At 42.4% G+C, this 13,309-nt stretch overlaps 1 protein-coding gene across 1 annotated transcript; it reads right to left on the reverse strand.

Annotated features, from left to right (window-relative positions):
- Positions 1–2,686: 2,686 nt before the first annotated feature.
- On the reverse strand, positions 2,687–6,631 carry TSPYL5 (TSPY like 5). The gene is made up of 2 exons (XM_016135510.2): positions 4,425–6,631; positions 2,687–3,580 (listed from the first exon to the last, which is right to left on the reverse strand). Exon 1 carries the CDS (start codon positions 6,446–6,448, stop codon positions 5,222–5,224), a length of 1,227 nt encoding a protein of 408 aa, XP_015990996.2. The 5' UTR covers positions 6,449–6,631; the 3' UTR covers positions 2,687–3,580; positions 4,425–5,221.
- Positions 6,632–13,309: the final 6,678 nt, after the last annotated feature.

A 13,309-nucleotide genomic window follows, 5' to 3' on the forward strand; every position in this document is an offset into this window, starting at 1 on the left:
TCATTTAACCTCTTTGAGCCTTCTTATGGGATCGTTATTACAACTAAGATAACATAAGATAATGTGTCTTGTAAGCCATGAAGTGTCACACAGATGGGAGCTATTTTGTCTTATATTTGTCAAACCTCAGCTGAGGATCATGTTGATAGTAGACAGGGAGAGGAAGAAATTCAAGGTTTGAGGCTTAGAGAGTCAATAACCAAACACTTGATCTGGGGTACAGAAGCAGAACCCAAAGTCAGAGTTTCAGGTGAAAGAGAATCATCAGAAGTGAGTTGTGAGTCTAAATGGTGAAATATAGTTGAAGATTCCCAAAGTGGAAGTGAAGATGCTGAGGACAAAGAGAAACTATGGACTGGATACCCTGCATGCTGCACATTCACTCTCTCCTCCCCTCCCCGCCCCCGCTCCCTCCTCCTCCCCTTCCCCTCCACTCTCCCTTTCCCTCCCCTCCCCTCCTTCTCTCTCTGCTCCTCCTCTCCTCTCCCCCTCCCCCCTTTCCTTGCTGCTCCAATACCTGAGGGATGTGGGGATATGGCCTCACCCATGCATCACAGAGGCTCGCCAAGACTGAGGATCTCAAGGGGTAAGAGGGTGGAAGGAGTTTCCAAAATCTTCAGAGAGGCAAATAAGGGTAAAGTTCCCTCAAGTGAGGCCACTCCAGGGGCAGTGTGCCTCTTTCTATAGTTGCAAATTAGGGCAGTAACCAGGTGGAAGAAGCCCAAAGTGCAAGGCAAGGCAGTCAGAAGTTCCCAGAGACTTTTGGTAAGCTAAGTAAAGGTAGCAAGACCATTTTTCTCTCTTCTCCTTCACCTACCTGGCATAGCACAAATCTACAATTCTAAAACAGCTCAGCAAGTAACAAGTTAAGAAACCAGAAGGGCTTTTGTAATAAAAATCAAAGTTGAGAAAAGGGCCAGGAATTTTAGCCTAATTAAAAGCCTAATTGCCTTGTGGAGTCTGACCTAGAGGTCAGAGGATGAAAAGAGGTTTCCATTAGCCCCCATATGGACCTAAAGTACTCACCAGCCCCATACAGAAAAAGCAAAAAGAAAAGAAACAGAGAGACTGACAATCCTAGGGAAAAGATGAGAAGAGGTTGAAACCTAGGAGGGAGGCAGAATTCAAAGGCGTATTTGTTCATAGCTGTATCTCTAATGTCTAGAGATTGGCACATACAGCAGGCAATGAATGAATATGCCCATGGGGAGATGAATCTCAGATCAGACGGAACTGAAGAGAGGAGTATGAAAGGGGGGCCTGGGAAATGAGGCTCCACACCTGTGAAGAAGCAAGTGGGTGAGCTGAATTGGGCGGACTTGTAACCCCAGAGGATTCTGCATGAATCCTGAGAGCCTCTCAAGCCTAATGAAGAGGCTGCTCTCCATACCCTTTGCACTCTACATATAGCTAACAACAAGGCTCTAGGTGTCAAAATATTTTTTTTTAGTTGAAAACATTCAAAATTGGGAAATTCTACATAAAGATCCTGATTCCTCACACTCTTTGAAGATGTAGCAACACCAGGGTTTCATTAACCCCAGGTACACAGCTGTCCTAATTTACACACAACCTCCGCCTTATTCTACTGCTCCCCACCACACAAAGAGTAAAACCATCTATAAGCCAAAGAGAGCTCTTCAGAATAAACTAACCCTGCCGGCACCTCAATCTCAGACTTCTGGTCTCCAAAACTGAGGGAATACATTTGTTATTGTTTAAGCCACCCAGGCTGTGGTACTTTGTTATGGAAGCCCTAATGAACTAATACATATATCCTTATGAAATGAATTTGGCCCATTTCACAAATTTCATCATAAGCCTAGCCCTGAGGCCTCTGAATATAAACTATGTTTAAATTCATTTATTCACTCAACATTTGAGCACCTACTACACCTTTAACACTGCGCATTTATTAATTAAGGCCTTTCATCATACAAACCAATTTTATTCTCCTACCGACCCACTTCTAATTTTTTCCAACCTTTTTCTGCTGGGCAGCTTTATGTGGCATTTGGTGTCTGCTACTGCTTCTACTGATTAAAGGACTGTGATACTTGCTATGAACGTGTTGTGAACAGCATCTAAGGCCCTAGTTCTGAACATTGACTAGACATCAGAATCGCCCGTTTTAAAAATACCTATACCTGGACAAACCACTCTATCCCTACTCCCCCAATTCTGATTTAGTTGATGTTTGTGTGGAACTCTGGCAGTATATTTCTTTAAGCTTCCCAGATAATTCTACTGTGGAACCAAGGTTGAACAGTTACTCTAGTTTGAAAAGAACTTGAAGGTCACCTTCTTTCTTACAAAGTTCACAAACCATCAGCACTTGGCATCACCTGGAAGTTTGTTGGAAACGCAGAAACTCAGGTTCCACGTCAGACTTCTGAATTAAAAGTCAGTATTTTAACAGGATTCCCCACACAATTCAGATGTACTAAAAAATGTGAGCACTGGCTTTCCACTAGAATCACTCGGAGAGCTTGTGCAAAACAAGACTACCCGGCTTCCTGCCAGAATCACAGAATCTCAATCTCTAGTAAAGGCTTGAGAATCAGAATTTTATATATTGTTATGTAGCTAGTCACACAAGGACCTGAGGCTCAGGAATCACTCATCTAGGCCAATGTATACATCCCCTCAACTACCCAGCCTCAAAATCTCTTTCGAAAATAAAAAATAGAACAGAGATACAGGGTTTTATTTTTCCATCATGCATGCAAGTTTACAACTATTTATATTGTTTGGGAACAAAGAAATAATTGCATTATTTCCAGGGTGTCAAATCAGCAAGTAAAACAACTAGTTATTGATTACTTTTAGGGGGTTATTTTCACAGGACACAGCAGTAATTTCCAAATTTTACTTCCAAGACCAGATTTATATTATGAGACCAGGACAAGCTGATAACAGTTCTGTCACACAAGTCTCCATCTTACACAGGAAAAAAGACCGATATTCTGGTGAAGGGTCTCAAGTAAGCACCACAGTCTACCAGTCTTTAAAAGAGTTTACAACAGAACAGTCTATCTCCTTTTCGATGCAGGGAAAAGGGAGCATTCCCTTCAAATCATTTTGAGACTCCCTATTAATTCTGAAGATTTTAATTTCTAAGGTCCATCTCTGGAACTTCATTGGTTAACATTAAGAGCAAAAAGCAGACCTGATGCAATAATGATAGTGTACCCCACCACTATCACCACCATAAGAGAGTTCCAATCTCCCAAAGTAGTCACAGTTGAATTGGCACAGTGTCTTGGACTTTTGATAAACAATACAGGTAGGAAGAGGGAATACAAATGAAACTGGGTTTATCATAATTAATAACTGATGTAGCTAGGCGATAGGCACATTGTGTCCAAGGACCATCTTCTTCACTTCTGTGAATGTCTGAAAATGTCCATAATAAAGAGCAAAAAGTTTTTTTTTTTTAAACTACAACAAACAAAACAAAAAAGCAGAGCTGTACAACTCTATTCTCCCATTAGGTAAAAATGAGGAACGTGGTAAGATTTTACTTAGAGGCAAAATAAGCAGCATATAGCATTAATCTTCCACATACATAAGGCCACACCTAGAACAAAAGAGAAAGTATCCAAAATAACATTAATATGTTTTTGTTTTTTCTCATATTTATAAAACACAAAAATGATGAAATGGACAAAACTTTGGGCATATCTTCACCTAGACAAAATTTGGGGAACACCTCTTCTTTTTGTGGATTCATCCTGTTACCCTGTATTTGCCTGCAACTTCTTTAATTCTTCCATCCCCACCCTTGGGAAGGTCCCTCTCCATCCTCTCCAACACTGAGCTAGGCATATTCTTCCCAAGGCTTCTCAAGCCATTTCTAGCTCCTTTTCCGGGCCCACTCTATATCAAACTCATTCCTGCACTACATTTTTGCCCCAACTCCCCTGCTTAGCACACCTTCTCTACAACTGAATCAAGTCCTCCCCACCCTTGGGGAAATCAAAATGAAGTCTTCCATAAGGAAAGAGAAGTTAGGGGGAGGGGAAGTATAGATACAGTCCTACCTCGCCACCCTCAGGGATGAGCGGGAGAAAGAGAGCACAGACAAACCTAGGCATAGAAGGCCCAGCTCAGCTTTCACATCCAGTGGAAATGAGTCTTGGAGATCCAGAACAGATTCTGCCCACCTCAAACCCTCAGGAGAGAGCCTTGAGATCCCCCATACTGGATACTAAATCCTAACCCTATGGGTATTTGAAGGTAGAAACAAAGAAGAAAAATTGAATAAGGAGGTATGAAGGTGTGAGATGAAGATACACAGGCTGACATTATTAGAAATACCTCTTTCCCAACAACCCCACTATAGCACTCTGATCATGTGTGCGGAAGAGATAAGGGGAGAGAAAGGTACCTAGATTCTATGAAGGTCTAGTCCCCACCCTCACCTGGAGCCACAGCATGACAGTGATCACATGTCCTCATATACTAGCCCACCCATCAGTCTGGCGGCCAAGAGTTCCTGGAAGACTGAGGAAGGTAGGCGTCTGTTTCATGCACTGACAGGGGGCCTGGGTCCACAGGCAGTTCTTGAGGTCCTTGTTGAACAGGAAGCCAATTGGAGCTGATAGCAACCTAGAAAAAAATTCAATGGCCTGGTGGTGATGGGGCATAGTGCACAGCTTGATGATGGTTCACCAAGGAAGGGCCAAGGGCATAGAATATATGGCATACTTCTCACCCTTAACCTCATCCATGCCCAGCAGTCAAGTACCATTCTGCTGCATGTTCAGCAAGGTAACATGGACCCCTGGTCAGAGATCTAGTAGATGGCACGTTGACCCTAAGCCACTGAACAATCAGTTCTGGCTAATGGCCAGTACCATGTGCATTAGCTTCACTTTGCAGTAGCAGAGCTTAAAGATGTATTGGTCTCTTGGCAAATGACTCGTGAGTGTCCATGTTAAAGACAAGTGGAAAAGGCCAAAGCCAAGAATAGGGCATGTAGATAAAGGCAGCACACGTCTGAAGCATGTGTTTAACATATAAACAGTAGGAGTGAGATTTCGTAACATGTGACACTAATGTAAAAAAGCAAGGCCATGGGGAGGCAGAACATGATCATGAATGCCATATTCTTGTAACTGAAGTTCAAAGGGCAAACATGAAGATAGAGCAGACAGCCAAACACATGTGGTCAGCCAGGCACCGTCCAGCAGGAGGTAGTAGGGAGACTTGTGCAAAATCAGTTGGATTTGTTTACCCTAGGCTCAGGGGTCTCCACTGGCTGCCTTGCTGGGACTTGCCTGCCCTCCTTTCCTTTCTCTGCTCGGGCCCCTTCACTCATAAGGTAGTATTGCAGAGGATTGGGCCACAGTTCCTCGTTAATTATCTCGACAATCTTGTCAGATTCAATGGAGCTGTGATTTGAAAACCACCCAAAGAAGCTGCGGCTGTTGTCTGGGTTCCCCTGGCTTAGGGGCTGGAGATCATACCCCGGGAGCCACTGGATTGGCGTAGAACGAGACACCACCTGACCTGAAGGACCACATCCATATTCCTTGATGAGCACCTTATTTTGGAAATAGGGGTTGCGCCCAAAGTAGAACTTGATTTTGTAGCCCAATCTGGCGAGGCCAAGCTCTTCCACCTCCAAGCTGTTCAAGTAGCTGAGTACTTCTTTATCTTGGTTGTTCAGAAATGATGATAGCTGAGGGTGGTTCTGAAAAGCTTGACCCCAGAAGCCTGGGATATTCTGAATAAGAAGATTCCTGCGCTCTAAGTGGTGCAGTCGCAACTGCCCAAACTTGCGTGAGAGCCGGAGGTAGGCCCTGTCTGCCTGTGCGTTCATGGTCTCCAGCTTCAGCTGGACGGTCTCCAGCGTATCCATGCTGCCATCCGTCGCCAGGGGCCCTGAGCCTGCATCCTTCTCCGCCTCATTTTCTTCTGCCACTGGGGCGGATGCACACTCCCCAGAGGTCCCTTTCTTCGGCTTCCCACCAGCTATGGCCTGCGGCCCCTTTCCCACTGTGCTACAGGTTTCCGGGGTCTTTTTCCCAGCAGGCCCACGCCGATTTCCAACGCGGGGGCCATTTTTCGGCCTTCCCACAGTTCCCACGGTTCCTACGAAGACAGTGTCTGTTGCCAGGCGCTCCGAGCCGGGCCTGGGCTCGCCCAGCCCGCGATCCCCCGCCGCTCGGGCCCGGAGCGCGAGGCCACAGTCCAGGGGGAGCCAGCAGGCAGCCTCCTCCCCGGGCTGGAAGGGCGGCGCGGGCGCAGCGGTTTCCAGGCCACCCCAACCCGCGCCAGCCTGCACCTGTGCTGCCGTGGTTTCCTCCTCGAGCCTCTGGAACTGTGGACCATCCGGGTCGTGGGGGGTGTCATCAGGAGCCGCGCGGATTCTGGCTTTTGCGCGGCCTTTGCCCCGGCTTTTGGCGCGGGAGGACTTTCTACCCCGACTTCGGCCGCTCATGCTGGCAGCGTACGCGACTTCAAAGCCACGCTCCGACCCTGTTGCCTCTCGCGCCAGCGAGCGGTCCCAAGTGAGCGGTCCTCTCCATGACAACCACTGACGTCACGACTGTACGACTGTACCATCGCGCGAGGACGGGCTGAGCCCGGTGATTGGCTCCGCCAGAGCAGCTGCGCAGGAGCTGACCCTCCCGGACGCCTTTATTCCCCTCTCACTCTAAATCACTCCGCTTTTAAAAGTGATGTGCTTCCCTTTAATTTCTTCTCTGTGGTCTCGGTTGTGCCCTCAGGGGTGTCACAGAACACATCTAACTCCCCTTATACAAGACAACCTGCAAGCAGCCGTCACGTCTGTCTCCCCATTATCTACTTTCTAAACTAAACGTCTTGAGTTGCTTCAATTATCCCCTGTGACATCTATCATGATGAAACTGCTATGGACCTCTGTGTCTCATCTTTGAAAGCCTTTGCTGAGGGAGTTGCCCTGGTACCTTAACTCCAGGATTGTAAAGGTGAATATCATAACGTCAGGCCACAAAGAGATTTGATAGCGATAGGTTGTTAATGACTATTATTACTAAAAATAATAGCAACTAGTATTTTCTGAGTATCATTTTGTATTAGGCACTTTATTATTTCAATATATTAGAGAGGTTTTGTTATTCTCATTGTTCCAAATGAGAAAACTGTGGCTCAGGGGCATCAAGGAACATTCCTGAGATTACACAGTAAGGGATGGAAGCACAGTTCAAACCCAAGCCTATTTGACTCATAACCTATGCTTTATACTCACAAGTCCTTTCAGGTCTGCTCAGCTGTCAGTTACCTTGCTGGCTCTTAAGAACGTCTGTCTTGCCTGTTAAACAGGCATCAGCAGAGCACCTCTTGTATCTGGGAGCATCACCCAAGTCCTCCAGCTGCCTCATGGCCAGTTTACAGAGCTGGGCTGTCACTCAAGGTATAGGGCCAGGAGTGAAGGCCACAAGTCAGAACTTCTGTAATTGGGATAAGACAGGAATGTAGTCAGAGAGTTTAATTATCATTCAAGGAACAGAGCAGGGCTTCCCAGGTGGAGGCTCAGAGCAGAACTTCCATGCAGTAGTGAGGAGGCCCTAGAAATTCCTTAGACCCTGCATGGAAACAGCCAGGCAACCTATCTCATGCTCTAGGAGGGGGCCCTAGACCATGCTCTTACTAGCTAGGTAATAGGATCATGACCATGACCAATATGAAAGTGTTAATGATTTGATGTTCTTTCAGGCTCAAAGTGAACAAGAAGTTCCTTGCAACCAGCTAGTGGAAAAGTTAGCCCCAAAGCCTCTGGGAGTTCAATATGTCTTACTCTCATTACTCATGTAGTTGTGGACCGGCAGCCTGGCATCACCTAGAAGCCTGTTTAAAACGCAGAATTTCTGGCCCCACCCCAAACTTGCTAAATCAGAATTTACATTTTAACAAAGTCTCAGGTGATTTGTACAAACATTAAAGTTGATGTATAGGAGACCGGGAAAAAGTAATTATTTTGATACAGACAGGCATTACTCTAAAACAGGCCAGTACAAGTTACCTCTAACTTTCTCAAAGGCTGTACAGTAGCCCTCAAGGCTCAACGTGATATAGGAAGTTCTATCAATACCACTGCCCAACTTAACCTCTCTGACTTCATCTTTGCCCTCCCACTCCCATTCAGCAGCTTCCTTGCTGTTCTTCAAATTCATTAGGTAAGCTCTTGCCTCAAGGCTTTTGCACTGGCTCTGCCTCCTTCCTGAAAAGCTCTTTTACCCAGGTGTGGTCAGTTAGTCATCTTGGCTGGCTTCCTTCACATTTTACTTAAATGTCACCTTGTTAGTGACCATCCTATTTAAAATTGCCACACATCTTCAGCCCTGCTATCACCTTTCAAAACACTATACTAATTATTGATTATATTTATTGTTTAACTGTCTCTCCTCTCTAGAATATCAGCTCCATGAGAGCAGGGACCTTTGTTTTGTTCATATGTGCTTGTAACAGCGTCTGATAAATGATAAGCGCTCAATAAACAATGTTTGAGTGAAAGAACCAATCAAAGAGTTTTCAAAAATGGGTTTATAAATTAAATGTTTGAAATGCAGAGAACCCCCTCCCCCCCCCCCCCCCACAAAAGCAATGATACATGAAGGTTGTATACTCGGATCAACACTGGGAATCTGTTAAACTCATAATTTAGTCAAAAAGTTATCTTTTGTTATGGGTACCATTTGGGACAGTCTTTAGGTGAATACCTGGAGTGATAAATTAAAAAGTTAGGTTAGGGGAATTAATATTTGACTTTTAAAAGGGATTAATCCAAAGATTACTTTAAATTCTTGTTGAAGGCCCTTTCATAATCACTTCTTCCCAAAGTCCTCCATGATCATCCCAGACCACAGTAAGCAGCCCTATCCTTGATCTCATGGAGAATTTGTTAACTGCAACATTCTTTTGGGCAATTACACATGCAGTTTTGTGCCAGTTCTTGTATAGAATTGCTTCTGAAGCTGGGTAACCAGTCTTGAACTCCCTGTAAATCTCAACAACAAAAAAATAACTAAAAGAAAAATCTAAAAATCATTTGAGGCAGTCACCATCTCTCTACAAATTGCAGAAATTGATGGGTTGGCCCACTTCTCAGAGCACTCACAGCTCGACCAACCTCCACTGTCAAGAGCCTTAATCCAGCGTCAGCATCTGCATCATTTAACGCTCACCCACGGCTAAGCCACTGTAGGATTAATGTAGGCTGGGCCACTGCCAACGATGTTTATTATACAATCTGCCTTGAACCTTTTTTCATCATGTCAAAGAGATAAGCGTCAAACAAAGGAAAATAAATATGAGACTAGAGCCTTATATAGAGGTACTCCTCTCGTCCAGGTTATCTAGCTTCTATATTTATTAACTGGTCTGTGCTGCTGAAGGTATTAATATTTAACTTTATATGGCACTGTACCTTGGATTTTCAATTAGATAATCAACTGTGTAAAGGCAGAGACTGTCTTTTATTTCTCAAAGCATCTAGTGAGGGCCTTCCACATTATAGTGATTATAACAAAGTTCACATTTATTTTGTATTTTATACAGTCCCATGTTCTAATTATCTTAATTCCCATAACCACTCCATTGGACAGTTGCAATTAAGATGAGGTTACTCCTATACAAAAAGGTTCAGTACTTTACCCAAGGTTACATAGCTAATAAATGATTTTTAGCCTAGGCAATCCAACTCCAGCAAATATGCTCTTAACCACTACTCCATGATATAAAATTATTTTTTGAGAGATTAAAATATCAAACTCTCTCTAGTGGGTAAAAATACATTTCAGTTTTCAAAAATAATATATATATACAATTCTACATAGGCATGGATACACATACACATTTATACAAACATATATACATCACTTAGTCATGAATCATTTTTCTGTGGGGTATACACCTGCCATGGTGATGCTCAGCATAAGTGAGTTTAGTTTCAACAGCCAATGCTAGGAATAAAGCATCTCTGTTTGCACTGCATTTGTCATAAGCATTCTGTGAATATTTTTTAAAAATAGATAAGTTTACTATCATGAACTCAGAAATCTAGGAATGTTTTGACCTTATCTCAATAATTAGGAGCTTAACTTCATGATAATATAAGCATTTAACTTATCCGGTCATTCAACCTATTCCCCAGCCGAGAGAATAATATTCCCCACAGTTTCTCTGGTTGAGCTTTAAGATCCCAGATTTGACATTTTTAGCCACAGGGCTTTTCTCTTTCTCCAAGGAGATAGTTCATTCTATTAGATAGCAGTGAATATTGCTTACTACATGGAATTTTGCCAACTAACCTTCCTAGGTTCTGGAGGATTATGGAAAAGAAAGGAGTTTCATAGGAAATATTTTCAAAGCTAAGGAGGAAATAAAAATCCGCCTCTTACAGTAAATTTAAAAAACCATTTGTACTTAGCATCTTGAGAAATGTGCCTAGCTTGCCCCCCGCCCCACCCAAAATGTCAAAATTTTATAGTAAACTACCTAAGCCATTCAGTTCATACCATAAGTAGCTGTAAAATATTTTAAAATATTGACAGATGTATTCTTCTTTCTTGGCATTTACTTTGTGCCCTACAACTTTTTCACCATTAAAATTAGATCTTTAGCCTGAGGCTTTTGTCCTAGAGGAAGGAAAATACCAAAGAACTCAGCAGAATCCAGCAAATTGAATTCTTCACTTTGAATTTCAAGATACATTTTCAAGAGGGGAAATACAATAGCACTGAAAGAGAAAAAAAAAAATTCAACTCTTCAAAGGCAGGTCCTGGAGCACTAAGAGCATAACATGAGTTTATAACATGAACTATAAAGAAGGAAAAAACATGTAATGATATACATGCCATATCTCTACCACACAAAGAGGAGATAAGAACCTTTTCTGAGTTGAGGCTGAGGAGCTTGGAGAAAACTTCTAGAGTATATAGTTGGTGCAGGATCTCGAGAAAGGGATTTTCACAGTTACCCCTCCAGGAGTCGAAACCCTTGGGGAGTTGGTAGGGACTCCGTACCAAAAGAGGTTGACCAAGAGCATATGAGAAATCCATTGTCAGCAAAGAAGATACGGAGTAAAGGATTTGATGACAAGAATCTATGGGGGACTTGTCGCATTAGAGGACACAATGTGAATAGAGGCAGATCCAGCCAAGCCTCAGCAGAGGCCAGCTTAGTCAGAAAAGAAGATTCACATCAAACCCTCCTCCTCCATCAGTGATAGGATGGAAAGCCCTTAGTCCTGGAGAGATGAGAAAAGGAACAGGGAACACCCTAAATGATTACGTATTTACCTAAAAGAAACTGAAATGTTAAGTATTCAGTTTCTAAGTCACTTGGAATGCCACGTTTAAGTTTATCTAAATTTTATGAATTGCTGCAACTATATAGTCACTATGATAGTATTATCTAGATCAGACCTAACATTTAATGGATTTAATCATGCAACACCAAAGCTGAAGAAACAAAACACAGGTGACTTTAAAACTCCTTAGAAGATAAGTGACACTGATAATTTTAAAAGACAACATGGTTAAAAGAAGGCCTCATGAAACATGGTTGTGAGTGTAAAAATCAAGAAATTCTTGAACCTCCAGTCACCAGATATGAACATTTTCACTATACTTCATGGAAGGACCCCTGGAGCAAAACTGAGTGCTCTCTAAGAAAAGTTTTCCATTGATTGGTGATGGGTTGACTTTAGAATTTTGGGTGAATCTCATTGTTTGCAGTTGTTACTTTTAATACATAATTAGGTAATTTATCATATACTCGAATTCTTTAGTTGGGTTACATATGCAAGCTTTTGTCTCCAACCAGATCAGAAGTTTGGGACTTGGAAAGGCTGAACTTGCCTTGTATGTAAGCATGTACAGTGCTTTTTTCCCTGAATTACCCACAGCCATTTTGGTACCAAACCCTCATCAGTTTCCAAAGTAGAAACAAGCTGTCCTTAGCCAACACCACCACATGCTGCCTAGTACAGAGAACCTTAGGGTGAAGGTCTCTCTCTTTCCTATCTCGGGAATGTTTTATTATTTCATATCTTTCATTTTTATTATCATTATTATTCCCTTTTCTGTATGTACACACAGACATGCTCTTAACATCCTTACTCCTATTCTTTCTCTTCATACACGTCATAGTACAGAAAATTTCTAAAGAAAGAGGTTGGTAAATTTTCACTTGGAAGATTAATTGGGAGGAGAGATCCCAACAGGAATTGGATATGAATCTTGGGATAGCCCAGAAAAAAAGTCATTAAAAAGGGGCAACATGGAAAAATAGAAACTGGAACCACCTTCACTTCGTATAATCTAAGATCCTGCATGAATTACACCAGGTCCTGAAATGAAGAAAGCCATGATCTTCATGGAAGACAACCAGAACCTACATGGAGTTAGGGTCCTGGCATGGAAATAGGGAAGTGAGTCTTTTAATATCACCTAGCACATCTCAGACACCAGGCAGGTGGCGGTGCTGGTGAGAGAAACCAATGAGAAGACCTCACTCTTATCAGGAAAGTCATCATTTTTAATGAAGCTAGGTGTTTACATCAAAGACTTGGGAAAAATGAACAAAGATAAAATTGAATTAAATTTTAAATTAATGGGCAATCATCTTAAACTTAAAATGTTCAATTTATACTACTACCCATAAGCACAGGATTTTATCCTTCCAATTTTTTTACCTTGGCTAATTTAACTAAAGAAACTGCTTCCCTCATGGATGCCTGGTTTGGTTATTCATTCTGTATTTGTGTAATATTTAATAGCAATAAGACATTTTAAAAGCACTTAATAGTCAAGAAAAAGAACAAAAGAAAATTAAGGGCTGGAAAATTTTTAAAAGTAAAAGAGAGTCAAGTACCCAAATGCATTTCATTCCGATGTATCTTCTATGCTTGCTGGAGGCTAGCTACAGATTTGATTCTGTCTCACCAGTACAAAGAGAGAAATCAGATGTGGTGTGATGTAATGTTTATAAAATTAAAACAAACGAACAAACAATAGGTTCTCAGAGAAAACATTTATTTTCAATACTAAATCCAAAGAAGATATCCTGACCCTGAATCCAACACCGTGGAGATGTCCCATAGCACCCACCTTATAGGCTGGTGAGCAGAACAGATTATCACTTTGTAAAAGCACTTCCATTGTGGTTCAGGTCCAAAGCTAGAATAGCTTAATCCAAAGAAACGGAGTTTGTGGATTTTAGTGAAGATTGACATATATCTTGAAGTTGGCCTCTGCAAATCTGGCCTTTCTCTATTGATATTGTGCCAGGAGCCTGGCTGTTGTCTGTGGGAGAC

Source organism: Rousettus aegyptiacus, unplaced genomic scaffold (assembly GCF_014176215.1).
Source record: "Rousettus aegyptiacus isolate mRouAeg1 unplaced genomic scaffold, mRouAeg1.p scaffold_m13_p_15, whole genome shotgun sequence".
NCBI lineage: Eukaryota > Metazoa > Chordata > Mammalia > Chiroptera > Pteropodidae > Rousettus > Rousettus aegyptiacus.

Coding starts and splice junctions, on each gene's coding strand:
- TSPYL5 (XM_016135510.2), bottom strand. CDS start 6,448: ATGAGCGGCCGAAGTCGGGGTAGAAAGTCCTCCCGCGCCAAAAGCCGG.